At 38.4% G+C, this 14,796-nt stretch overlaps 1 protein-coding gene across 4 annotated transcripts in view; it reads left to right on the forward strand.

The window, feature by feature from the left end:
- ebf1b (EBF transcription factor 1b) overlaps positions 1-14,796 on the forward strand; it is a 177,768-nt gene that overhangs the window by 6,484 nt on the left and 156,488 nt on the right. For all 4 annotated transcript variants that reach the window (XM_051677466.1, XM_051677468.1, XM_051677467.1 and 1 more), the window contains exon 5: positions 8,333-8,406. In XM_051677466.1, coding sequence (XP_051533426.1) covers positions 8,333-8,406 — 74 coding nt within the window. The remainder of the gene's footprint in view (positions 1-8,332; positions 8,407-14,796) is intronic.

Genomic DNA, 14,796 nt, shown 5'->3' on the forward strand with positions numbered 1-14,796 from the left:
CTGTCCCTGCTAACTTATTTGATTCAACAGATATAAAAACACCTTCACTTAGTGTTGTGCATGTTAAGTTATATAGTTAATTTAAATAAAGTGTGCATTGTAGGTGCCATGGCCTAGCAGTTAGGACATGTGCTTTGAAAAATTAGATATGGTGCTCATGCGGACAATGCGCGTTTGAATGTGGTTTGCATCATTTGCTAATTCTGTTCGTCCCTCTTCTCCATATCAATAGCCATGTTTCCACTATTGGGCCAAATGAGGGCATGCTAGTGCATGCCAGGTCCAGTTGTGTTCCCACTGTCAATTTCGGGGCTTCATCTTGCCTTCTCGGGGCTTTCACGGGTCCAACGGCCAATGGCCTGCCGATTACCCTTGGGCCAAACAAGGTCAACTGGAGATTGTGTCAGTGTCAAAGGCTGCGTCAAAGGCTGAGTTTCGTTGAGTCACGTCAGAGGGTCAGCACCAAAATCGCTGAACTTGCCAAGTTGTGTAACCAGTGCACAACAATACAGGTTCAGGAAAATTTTAATAAAAACTCACAATGGACAAAGCGGTGCCCAAAGGAAGAACTTTTCATGGTTCGAGATCATGGACGGTGTGCTGGGACATCGTCCCGCTGTTAGTGGAGGTACCACTCGGGACAGGATGGTAGTTACAGTTGGTGAGTTGTCAACGCTAACTTATCTTGCTGGCTAGCTAATGTTTACATACGATATAAACTCGATATTCTAGATAACTAGATAACATGATACCTCAGCTTGATCTTCCCTCTTGCTTGTGAAATTGGCGGGGTGTGTGACGTTGGCTCCTGGGCAGTGTGTTAAGGGGGTTTTTATGGCAACGCTGTGGAGCTATTGGACCGATGGTGGGAATGCAGATCGATTTTGGTCTTGCGGCTCGAGGTCCGAGGATACTGGCCCTGGCTGACCAGTTGATAGCCCTGGCTTGCACTGGCCCGATAGTGGAAAAACAGCTATTTCCACCCTGTAAAAAGTAATAATCTGCAGTTGTTACCTTAAGGAGCTATTTCTACCAGATCTAACCCTTAAAATGTGTAACCTAATGTATTCTGGTAGATTCAGTGATTTTAAACAGTGGTGGATTTAGGCCTGGGCGACATGGGCAGTTGCGGGAGGGCGGCAGCATCTTGCGGGAGGGTGGCACGAGGCACCCACACAGACCCCACCCCCTGTGTTGAAGCTGGTTTCGCCCAGGGTGCCATACAAGCTAGAACCGCTACTGATGTTAAATTATAGTTTTGACTGGAATCAAAACAATTCATTTAGATGTTACCACATAACGCATGTTTAGGTTAAGAGTTTTTTTTAAGTGTAGTCCAATCTAGGGACGGGCATTTCACATAATTTTGTAGTCGAGTACTCTAACACATAAAAAACGAGTAATCGATTACTTGAAATTTAGAATTTAAGTTCAGCCTTCAACCTTTGAACCTGTTTTTCTTGTGAAGAAATGAGCATTATGCATAAACAATCTTAGGTGTAATTTTGACAGATTAATTTGTAATCAGAAATTTCAACGGCGACACATCTGATAAACACAGTGTACTACTGTACATGCCCCCCCATGCTCCTCCGTCATCTTTCCTACACGTTAGTTTTCTCTCTCATTCCTACCTGGATTTCACTGATTGTTTCTGTAATCAAGGTGATTTTTATGTTAAAATACTTTCTCCTATCCTGTCTTAATTTGCAGAGACAACTATAAGTAAGCCATTCGTAGGTTGATTCACCCAGAAAAGTGTAAACACTGTGGCTCTATCAAAACTGCTGTGTTCATTTGAGCATCCAATGTGTGCTGTATGTTGGCTCAACCAATGATGCATGTTTGGGGCATTTATTTACCAATGGAAGATGGGGGGAGTGGTAGGGAAATCTGTTTGAAAAGAGTCATTATTTTTGCAATTCTGCATGGTGATGCTAGAAGTACAAAAATTACACACTTTCACTACCGTTTTCTTTTCACTCAGCTCTTTATCCATTTTCTATCCCAGGATTGTTCATCAGGGGGTCCATGGACTTTCTATCCACCAACGAACCCTGCTCTATTCTTCCTTGCATTTATCACACTTTTAACCTCTCACACTCTTTTCTTTTTGCCCTTGTTTCATTCTCTCATCTCTTGCACTGTCTAGAACTCTCTCAGAAGTCTGTTAGCTGTCTCTCCCCACCCGTCCCATCCCTCCTCTTCTCCTGTCTGTCTGCCCAACTCCTGATCTCTCTTCCGTTTCTCTTGTTTTTCAGGCTTTATGTCTGAACAGCTGATCAGGGGTGGGGTGGGATACTGATTTGTGTTTGCGAACGCTTCTATGTGTGTGGGAGAACAAAGGGTGAAATCACTGCCAATACAGCACCTCTTTAAAGGTAGCCTAGTGGCCTGGGAAAAAAGGCAGCCGTGTTCTTAATGGCATGCTAACAGATGATGCCAACTGTGTAGGAAGTGAGTTTCCATGTATTTATAGCATCTTGTTTACTTGCCTTCGATTTAAAGCGTCACATCAAAGCCATTGAGGAAAACGGTGGATGAAATATGAAAAGTGTGCTTGGTGAGATGAAATATGTATTACAAGGCACATGAACGCTACATGCGTATAAATGTGCCCCTCTTCCTGCACTAAATATGCTTGCAATGTTAGTCACTTTTCACATTCGAATCATTGATGTTCCCTCTATATCAAACAGGAACTATTTCCGGGGTTTATCACAGCACTTCCTGCTCTTTGATTTTTCTTCCTGATAAAAGTAGGCAAGGCATATGAAAGTTATCAAGATTGAACACTTTAAGAGCCAGTAACCTAATATTTCCTTTCGAAGAGCCCCTAATGCAAACAAAATACACAAAGGCTAATTAATCTTGTATATGAGTCACTTCCAGTTTTTTGACTAGACTATGTTTAACAGAGAAGAAAGAATTTCAAAACTTGTTGTTAAAGTCAATGTGAAATGCCATCCATAACCCATTTTATTTCCATAATGTGATGTATATCTAAGGGAAACATGATATTCAACGAGAAAATGTTTTTGGGTGGCACTTGATTTTAATGCATCGATAATTGATTGGATTGTTAAAAGTGGGTGTTACATACCAGAATAGAGCTGTTCAGCTGTGACATCAATTTGTAGGTGAATCCGGAAGAGAATTCGCCATGCAATCACTCTGAATTTTCCTATAGGTTTTAACAATGGGGTTTTTGAACTTGTGTGTAAAATAATGTCTGTGGTAAACATTACTTGACGATACGTGGACGTTTTGTTCTACAACATAAATTACAGACTTTCATACCTCAAATGTGAATTTTGACATTTTAGGTATGAAAGTCTGTAATTTATGTTGTAAAACAAAACATCCACATATCGTCAAGTAATGTTTACCACAGACCTTATTTAACTCATAAGTTCAAAAACCCCATTATAAAAACCCATAGGAAAATCCAGAGTGATCACATGGCGAATTCTCTTCTGGGTTTTTCGACTACAACCTGAACAACACTGTGGAGCCAGGTAATTGAAGGGGAGGTGTTGAGGAAGTAAGCAACATTCTTGATGTCATCCGAAAAGTAAAAAGTCGTTTCAGGAGCATGCAGAGCAAGTTATTGCATTTTGATCAAAGATTATTAAGACAAACATGTTTTTTATTTGGTACAATGTGCACCAATGAATTGTGCACAATAAGACAATAAGGAATGTGTATTTAGATAGTAAATAGGGTCTGTCGACTTTAATCGTATAACCAGAATAACATTATTATGTTACATTCATAATAAATATCATATAATGTACATTATTACATATTTGCATAATTATATGGAAAAGAAAGAATATTCCAGGTTCAAAATAATTTTGACTTGTCACTTACAGTGGAAGTGAATGGGGACAATTTTAGGACGGTTTAAAGGCATAATGTGAAGCTTCTAATTTGATAAAAGCCCTTACATTAATTCTTCTGTTAAAACTTGTGTATTATTTGATCTGTAAAGTTATTTAAATCGCAATTTTTATGGCCTTTTTAGGGTTTTAGGCTTTACGGCTTTAGACAGTAATGTTATCACACTAAAATCATGTTAACACCCTTTTGTTTACATCTTGGGGCTATACTTTTGAAACCCCATTGACTTACATTGTAAGTACCTCACTGTAACTCAGATTTCTGCTTTTGTTTTAAGAAAAGAAGGGAAAAGACAAGTCGAAATACATTTTTGTGGTAATCAACATCACGCTATAAATGCTGTCGATTGAGCTTAACTTGCATTGAACCCGGAATATTCCTTTAATCTGTTTCAAGTGGAGGAATACTGCTGTCCCTGAACACAGCTCAAAGCCAGAATGCGCTAAGATAGATTTGGTGTGTAAAGATAGAAATGTGAAGCAGGTCTTTGGGCTGGCAGACAGTGATGCATGCTGTGTACTTCTAGAAGACCTTGGCCCCTATTCGCTCAAAGTGAAAGAAAACCATCTGAACAAATGTTCTGAGCTTGCCAGCTCCAGCACTGGCTTTAACAACATCACTTTTCAGTGCCTTTGTATAATGTAAAGTACATCTGAAAGACATCAGACAATGAGGCAATATATCAGTTGTCTCTGGATATTTCTCCAGTCCAATTATCCTTTTAAAGGTCAAAATAAAAACTTTGCATCTAAGACTTTTTTCTTGCTTGTTTCAGCTTAAGGTAAATGACACATATGAAACTTCTGTTATCATTTACTCACCCTTATGTCATTCCAAATCTGTAGGAAAGATCAGCATGAACATTATTCAGAATTAGTCTATCTGGGTTCCACAGACAAAAGAAAACCAAATAGGTTTGGAATGACATGAGGGCAAATAAATGATGAATGAATAATTTTTGGGTGAACTATCCCTTTATGGTCAACGTGACAAACTTTCAATTCTAGACAGGTTTGCTGAATTACACCTCCATTACATGGCAGAGACTAATGGCTGTGTGTAACAGGACAGATTTGCTGCCAGTCGGTTCGCCTCAGAACGAGATCCCAGAATCTTAGCAAGGTGAGATGCTTGGCATAGTTAAACGTGGCACTGGTTGGAATGGCATACCATGTCCAACTTGGATGAAAAGCTTTGCCAGCCAGCCAGGCAGTGTTGTGTTTTGTGTTAAGGAGGGGTGAGAGCAAAGCCGAGAAAATACAGGAGAAATCTGGGGGGCCTTACCAGATGGTGCAACGTGCTCCAGTCTGGCATCCCAACTGCTCTCTCACACCCATCTCCTTTCCCCACCGCCCCTTGCCACTCACAACAGCATGTTTGGCATGTCATATGACAGGGTAGGTGGTATGCCAGTGAAGGCATAGGCACTTTACATTTTTAGTGAGAGATGCAAAAACGAATGCTAATGAGATAAAGGATGTGATTGTAATGAAGATGTTAACACACTCTTTAGTTGTTATTTCTAAATACAGATGTTGGACAAAAAAGAGCTTTCGAAAAAGCTCTCATTTTTGGAATTAAAAAGCATCCCAGTCCAGTTTCCGCAAATTATGTTATCAGATTGACAAAATAATTGCTGAAAATTTGGATTTCCCAGCAATTTAATACTCAAAAGTCAATACTGAAATCAAACTTGACCTTATTTACTGGCAACTTATTTACAAAAGTTCTGCTGCAGAAGCACAATTTATAATACCAGTGTTGTCAGATTTTACTACTGATTTGTATTATGTTCTTTGATCTTAATCTTGACCAACCATTTTGTTGATTTTGGTCTTTCCTCATTCAAGTACATAGAAGCTGCTCTTGTATGCTGCGTGTTTACATAGAAAATAGCAGCCCAGCATGCCCGAGAGCATTCCAAATATAAGCGCCGAATGGACTGAGATTGCGCACGTTTGAATTAATGCAGAAAAAGGGTATGGGGCTTAGTAATTTGGCTGTACTGGGTTGGATTCAGGGTGCATTTGCATTCAGAAGCAGCGTGTTGATTTCTTGTGTTATCATGTTGAAAATAATGCCTTCTTATCATCAAATGAAATAACTTGCTCCATTTTTTCTGGTTGATTATCCTGTCACACTGAAACATGTCACAATACAGAAGTCAAATGGGTTGCATGTCGACTATAGAGTAATTATTTTTTTTGAGAAATCAGTTCTTCCTTACCAACAGGAATCACTGTCATTGTTTAGATCCTTCCTAGTTGCAAATTTGAGCAACCAATCACGTTCCTTGTCATCTCGTCCACCTTCAACAGGTGTTTTTTGGATTGCTACCCATCCCTTAAACCTTTCAGAGCCGGTGCTATGTAACACCCTGGCCTCTACCACATGTTACCCCACCCTCAGCCCCTAAACTCTCCATGGTCTGTAGGGAGAGTAATTACCTGAGCTAGAAGTGAAACAATGAGTGTTAACTGACAACAGTCGCCCTTCTTCAGTTTGTCTGTACGTATTTAGCCACAGCCCTGTGTGAGACTAGAGCTCTGGACAGCCTGTCCAGAAATATTAAAACAGCTCAGAGACGTTTTCCCATGACACATGTATATATTTATTAAATAAGGCTTGACCAACAGGCGTTGAAGACAAATTCTCTAGTGGAATCGGTTTCTGTAAATTCTGAATTTGAGACTGTGAGGATGGATGGGGAGGAAATGGGTTTTGGGGATGTTGGGTGGTCATTGTTGACTTCCTGAAATGTAAGCGAATGCATATATATTGCCCAGTGGTTCACTTCGAAAGTATTTCTCAAACCAGAACCTGAAGGACCCCTAACACAGCACATTTTGGATGTATTTCTTATCTTAACTACTGATTCTATTCATCAACTCCATGCAGAAGCTAGCAGAGGCTTCATGATCTGAATTGGTGTCAAAAAGAGAGACACAAATCAAAAATGGGCTGTGCTGAGGGTCATTCAGGACCAGAATTGAGAAACACTAACTGTCAAAAGGTAAAAGCATCATGTGTATTAAAGGAATTTTCCAGGTTCAATACAAGTTAAGCTCAATCGACAGCATTTGTGGCATAATGTTGATTAGCCCTTACAATGGAAGTGAATGGGCCAATCCAGAAACGTTAAAATACGTGAACAATATGTGTGTTAACATGATTTTAATGTGATAAAATTGCTTTCTATCCTTTTCTATGTAAAGTTATATTCAATTTTACAACTTTGTTGCCATGGCGCTGTAACGCTGTAAACCCTAAAACGACAGCAAAAATGACAATTTAAACAAAAACAAAAAATTTCTCCCCCTTTCTCCCCAATTTGGAATGCCCAATTCCCAGTGCGCACTAAGTCCTCGTGGTGGCGTAGTGACTTGCCTCAATCCGGGTGGCGGAGGACGAATTGCAGTTGCCTCCGCATCTGAGACCGTCAATCCGTGCATCTTATCACGTGGCTTGTTGAGCGCGTTACCACGGAGATGTAGCACGTGTGGAGGCTTCACACTATTCTCCGCGGCATCCACACACAACTCACCACGCGCCCCACCGAAAGCGAGAACCACACATTATAGCGACCACGAGGAGATTACCCCATGTGACTCTACCCTCCCTAGCAACTGGGCCAATTTGGTTGCTTAGGAGACCTGGCTGGAGTCACTCAGCACGCCCTGGATTCGAACTCGTGACTCCAGGGGTGGTAGTCAATACTAGCTGAACTACCCAGGCCCCAATTTAAACAGCTTTTAAGCTCAAATTACACACAAATTTTCACAGAACAATTAATGTAAGTGCATTTATACAATTATAAGCTTCACATTTCTGCCTTTAAACCCCTTAGAAAATTGGCTTCCATTGTAAGTGCCTCACTGTAACCTTGACACTTGTAAACTTTTCTTTTTGAAGAAAAGGAGGGATGAGTCGAAATTGTTTTTTGTGGTAATCAATATTATGCCACAAATGCTGTCGATTGAGCTTAACTTGTATTGAATCCGAAATATTCCTTTAAGTGTAGTAATCATAAAGATAGAGACTTGATTGCAGTTAGGCATCAAAATAAAATATGTATATTTTTTTGAATGGCATTTTCTCATGGTGTTTTGAAACAGTTTCTTATGCAGTGTGATTCATATTGAGTTATCACCCACTTTTTGTCCTTCAGGTCAAATTTCACCCAAAATTAGCATGTATTAATTCATTAATGATTAAATTATGATGTCATCCAAAGACCCATTTACAAACTTATTACATGTTCACAACAGCATATGTGAACACACTATTTTCTTAACAGGAAATGGATACATGTTTTAACCCTTAGTCAATAGGAAGGTTAATTGTGATTGACCAATAGATCAGATTCTTTTTTGTGCTAAATCCTTGTAGGTGCTAACTGTGATTTTTGTTTTGTTTTATCTTTTCAAAGCCCATCATCTATGAAGGTCAAGATAAGAACCCGGAGATGTGCCGCGTGCTCCTGACTCATGAAATCATGTGCAGGTGAGACTTTGTTTATAACACTGTGTCCTTAGTTGTGACACAACAAGTTTCCAAAGTAATTTTTCTGTTGTCTGCATGATACAACACAATCACCTTTTAGAACATATTTGATGTTTAAAAATTGGATTAACTGGTTTTAACAACACAGTTTTCTTCCCTGAGTTAACATATTGAAACAGGAAGTTGGGGTGGTACATATTGAAGGGCCTTTTGTTTTCAAATAGCCAATATCCTTTAGTTTATGACACAGCGGCACACCATGATTTGATACTTTCTATTGCTTGTTGGGGGCAGGTGGTATTAGTGGGAGGAAGTAGTCCAGTACAACTTTTAGGAGTACACTGGCATAAAGATGAGCTCATAGACAAGGAGTAATAGTCACGAAACATCAATTATCATTTTATAGGATCCGCTATATGGAGCGGGATTTTGGACCAATAAGATTTCACTATGAGCGGGGCTACACAGCACAACTCGACAGAAATAGAAACCAATCGGCCAACAATATTGTGCTCTATACAATATTGTATTTACTCTCATGGGAACTGATTAAGTACCACTACAAAATAAGGGTAAATAGTGCTCATTTCATACTGATACTATCAAGGTCAAACCCACAAACCCCTAGTGAACAAGAGCAGGAACAAAACAAGTAGAAGATGACTTTTTCTATCAAATATTATGTATTTAATTAACATCCAAAGATGAATTTGCTTAAATGTAGGTTGTGATGATCGACTCATGGCTATTTTTAGTGGTATTTTAACAGAGCCGCCCACCCTGTACACCCACATGAATATCACCCTGATGCCTGGTTAATTAGGACAAGTAGAAACTCATTACTCAATCTGAAATTTCAGTCTGCTCTGCTAACAAATGTTCCCTGCCTCATGTGGCATCTATGAAAAATATGCCAGGGCTTTACCAGCAACACGCATCACGCAAAAAAAGTAGATTTTATGTAGAGCAGGGTTTTTTTTATAGCTTTGAAAATTTTTACAGTTTTGTATTTTCAAATTTTCTCATTGTATATTGTGCTTCATTCACAAAAATTGCCTGGCACAATTTAGACTGTGCTATTACCGCCAAATGAAAGGAGGCAGTAAAATTAATTTTATTTAAAAGAGATGTTTATGAACATATTCAGCTTATCATATCAAATGATGGAGAAGAGCGTTATAACCTTGCATATATCCAGATGTGCGGGGTTGTCAAGCGCACTTTCTGCATGTTTAAGAGATGATTCAGCTGTCTGGATCACAGTGATGATGTACGGTCCCGGCAGGGTGGGTCAAATACGGTGGTCTGTGGCATCTTCCTCTGTACACCGCTCAGAATTGGCTCGCAAGACCAGATTTGCGCGTTCAAATTGCGTTCAGCAGCAATTTTGTGGGCACGTTTGTGACTTTGCCTGATCTGCATCAATTATTTTGTAAAGCGGGTGTAAACAAGCGCAGAGAGCACGTACACATATGCACACATATGTATGTTTCAATATTGTTTGTTAAAGAAACATTAAATTTATGCCTGAGAATAAAGTGAGTTGGATTGAAAACTTTTCAGATCTACCAAATGCTTTATTCCACCACTGTAGACAATCATCCCCAATCCTCATTAATAATACTTCTCAGTGCTATTATAATTTGTAACCAAACTCACTGAACACATAAGCTTTGATTAAAACCTACAAATCCAGAGCCATTACACCAAGCTGTTATTCTTATTAGGAACCTGACTACAGAACATCCTATTTTTGTGAGAATAAATAAATGCATAAATAAATAAAGATGATCTATAATATGTAAAGATTCCTTACCCATTTGTCAATCACTTAATTAATTTGATATAATCTATTCTTATTATACACAAACACATAGATACATAACACACACACACACACACACACACGCACACTCACAAACACACAAAAATACACACACACACACACTCACAAACACACTGAAGCCAATTATAATTAAACACAGAGAAAATTATGCATCCAGATGAGATCAAGTGAAAGCCTGTTATAGGCTGCGCAAACCACACGCGGATATGACGGAAACAGAAACGGAGCAGTGTGTGTGTGTGTGTGTGTGTGTTTTGGGAAGACTGCGGCTACGTGAGGACAAGTCAGAAACTTTGCTAGGTTTTCTTCCTCACAAATAGAAATCAGAGAAACGAAAAAAAACAAAAAAAACAACACAAAAATCAAAATAATATAATGATGCACTCATTACCAGATTATCAAACAATTTATATGTATAATCATAGACCCCTGCAGATAGAGTCCAGACATCAGAAAAGTCTCAGTCTAGAAAAGTTTTTTTTTTCCAGTTTAGATTGGAAAATAAGCTTGCATCACAAATGTCATTCTAGTCTACTAAGCATTGCCAATCATTGGTTTCAAGTGTCGTTGCTGTGAACTACTGTAATTACCGCCCGTGGGGGGCCCTTTCCCAGCTTGGGGCCCCAGGCAATTGCCTGTCTTGCCTGTCCCGTAGGCCCACCTCTGTTTAAAAATAGCACAGATGGCCAAAAGAACTTGCGTTTGTGCTCAAAACAGCAAGACCCAGAGCAGCTAAATGAAATCGAATGGCTTCTCTTTTTCAGAGTTATAACTTGACACCGTGTCTTTTGGCCCGAGATATGTATCAAGCAGTCAAAGATGTCTGTCTAGTGCATGAATATACACAAAAATAATCCAGAATAGTCCAGATATGTCCCCTTTGGTGTTCAGGAGTAGTGAGGCCACTCTAGGCCTGTTTGTCCTGCTCTCTCTCTCTGAGTACGAACTGAGCACCAGTGGGCGGGGCCAAGGATGCAATGATTTTAAGTAGGTGTTGATTTTTTTTTTTTTTTGCTGTAGAGGCAGTCATGAATTAATGTACCACTAGTGATGTAGGGTAGTCACGGAGGTAGAGAAGAGGCATTTTTGCAGCTTGGTTTCAATAAATGCTTTTATTGTATTGGGGATTAAGTTTTGATTTCTAAAATTTAAAGTATGTTTTTATAGTAGAATGACCCTTTTATGTCAAAATGTCAAGGAAAATTTGATTCCTCATGACATGACCCCTTTGAATATCATTCAAAATGTAAATGTAAAAAAGGAACCATCCAATTTGACAGGAAGCAGTCTTGTCAAATTGGATGGTTTCTTTTTTATATTTACAGTTTAAATTTAGTTTGAATATTTTTGCATACATATATAGTTTTATTTGAGTTGTCATATTTTTGCGTACATTTATAGTGTCACAGTAGTTTTTGTGCTTTTGCGTCCATTTTTGGTTTCAGTTTAGTTTTTGTACTTTTTTGTACATTTACAGTTTCAGTGTAGTTTTAACATTTTTGCGTACACATATACCTTCTGTTTTTTTTTCAGATTTTTGCTACATTTATAGTTTTAGTTTAGTTTTATACCATTTTTGCACATTTATAGTTTCAGTTTAATTTTCGTACTTTTGCGTACATTTTTAGTTTCAGTTTAGTTTGCGTATTTTTGTGTACATTTATAGCTTCAGTGTTGATTTCAGTTTTTTGCGTACACTTATACCTTAAGTTTAGTTTTCGAATTTTTGCATACATTTAAATTTTTGTTTAGTTCTGTATTTTTGCGTACATTTAACATTTAAGTTTAGTTTTTGTATTTTTGCGTACATTTATAGCTTCATTGTAGTTTTCAAATTTTTGCGTGCACTTTTACGTTCAGTTTAGTTTTCGAATTTTTGCGTACATTTACATGTTTTATTTTAGTTTTGTATTTTTCACGTACATTTATAGTTTAAGTTTAGTTATAGTACATTTGAGTACGTTAATAGTTTCTGTTTAGTTTCGTACTTTTGCGCACATCTATAGTTTCTGTTTAGTTTTCGAACATTTGCATACATTTAAAGCTTCAGTTTAGTTTTCATTCTTTTGCAGACATTTATAGTTTCAGTTTAATTTTTGTACATTTGCGCACATTTAAAGTTTCAATTTAGTTTTGATAGTTTTGCCTACATTTGTAGCTTCATTTTAGTTTTCGTATTTTTGAGTACATTTATAGTTTCAGTTTAGTTTTCATTCTCCTGTTTTCATATTACTTAACGGGAATACTTTTTCACTGATAGTTTTCATCTTTGTAATATTTTTCATTAATGATAGTAACATCTGTGTACACACGTCCTCAATACAACAAAAGAAATAAAAAAAAATCACAGGAATCTTTTACCGTTACAATGGACAGTCAATTTATGTGCAATCAATTGAGGTCCCCATCCCCCTACCAGCCAAATCGACTCTGTGTGTGTGCGTGTGTGTGTGTGTGTGTGTGCGTGTCTGTATGTGTACCTTCAAACGCTGCAGCAATTATAAGCAGAAAATTAGACTGTTCGCCATAAATCAGCTCCACTAATTGCCACGCACCACCATTAGCCATATGGTGCCATGTCAGCTTGCAAATGTGGGACAAAAGTGCTTATTCCTCTCATTTTAACAAACTGTGGGGATAAATGAAGACACAGTTCTGGAAATGTGTTTCAGGATGTGTTTTGTCATGAAACTGGCCAAAATTGCTCTTCTAAATATTAAAATTGTCATAACACAAATCCCATGTCATGAATCAAAGCGATCATAGAAAGGAAACATACGTTCGAGGTGTGTGATGGTAGTCACGTTCCAACGTTGACAGCACCGACTATATCCTGTTAATTGCATGAACCGATTTGGATTACATTTCTTCAAAAGCAGCACCAGGAAGGAAGCATTAAGATCTAAGATGTGATTTCCTTTGGGTGTCCTACGGGAGGAACTTGAAGTTATCAGGAAAAAGATAATAACCTTCCACACCTCCCAATAAGCTGATACAGGCATGTAAAAATTAGTGGTGGTTGCTAAGGCAAACATCACTATTACTATTGTGCTTACAAACTCCTAACCCTAATGGGATAGTTCACCCAAAAATTTCAATTCTATCATCATTTACTCAAATTCATTTGGTTCCAAACCAATTTGACTTTTTTCTTCCATGGAAATGTTAATACCCATTTTAGCAGAAACTCTCTGGCAAACACAAATTTTCTTCAAAAACATAAAAAAAGTACTGTGTATGTTTTAATGGTAATTGTTTGAGTGTGTGTATTTCAATGCTCAATGTTCTATGTTTCAGGAAAGACTAGAGCTAAACCCTGTCTCCCATGGGTGCTACCAGATTTGATCGTTAGGGTCTTACAAATCTTGTTCCTGCACTGTACAAATACACATACACATAGATACACAAACACACACACATATCCAATGCTCTCCCTTGTTCCAGTCCTTTGGGAGGACACTGACCTAGTTGAGGAAGCCTTTCAGAAGGAGGGGCAAACATGTTGGCTTCTAAAGAAAGACATTTATCATGCATACCTGAAGAATATAAGGTGTAATATATAAGTAGCATCCCACACGATTCCTTATAAATAAGCAGTCTCAAGATACCATCTTGTCAATGCTTGTAGTCAATGAATGAATGATAAAGTCTAATGATATGTCTAAAATGTCATTTGAGAAAACAGGGGGCTGTGAATGAGGTAATAAGAGACAGAGTTTAACATGAGGGTGGAAACAGAGGGAGTTGTGGGATGAAGAGAAACTGAAGGGGGAAGGACAATGCCAAGGGTTTCATGTGACAGTTTTGTCCCCAGCCCTTATTCAGTGTCCTTCTGCCATCTGTGTGGTAGAAATGTGATGCCGGTGGCATCTCCAAACCACTGCTGAAGCCCCTCACACCTTAAAAGGAAAGTACACCCAAAGAGGAAATTTACGTAATCATTTACTCACCTTCATGTTGTTCCAAGCCAGCATGACTTCCTTTCTTCCATGGAACTCAAGAGGAGATGTTTGGCAGAATGTTAGCCTCAGTCACCATTCACTTTCATTGTATGTTTTTATCCATACAATGAAAGCAAATGCCTCCTTTTTTTTTTTTACCAATCTGGAGTGCGTTTCCCAAAACCATTGTTAGCCAACTATGGTCGCAAGTTTCAGCGTTACCAACATAGTTCAACGATTTAGTGTTTCCCAAAACCGTAGTTCCAAAGAACATTCGCAAACAGCAAACAACCTGTGATTAGAAGCATAGTTCCTTGTTAGTTTGTTGTGTGGGCATCATTTGACTTTGCAGATGCTTCTATATCTTTCATTCTGTCAAGACTTTTACCATGTTTACATTCTTATTCTTATTCACTGTTTTGCGGAATGCAGCATTCTGAAACATCATGAAAACGCGAATGGAGCCGATTAAAGGCTGTTAAGTGAAACACTTAAACACACACGGCTTCTGTTGGACAACACTGTATATGTGTCCATGTTAGCACATTAGTGCCGTTCTGATAGGTTTTTGAAGAGTGCGCATATGCGTATATGCTCAAATGT

This window comes from Myxocyprinus asiaticus, chromosome 38 (assembly GCF_019703515.2).
Source record: "Myxocyprinus asiaticus isolate MX2 ecotype Aquarium Trade chromosome 38, UBuf_Myxa_2, whole genome shotgun sequence".
NCBI lineage: Eukaryota > Metazoa > Chordata > Actinopteri > Cypriniformes > Catostomidae > Myxocyprinus > Myxocyprinus asiaticus.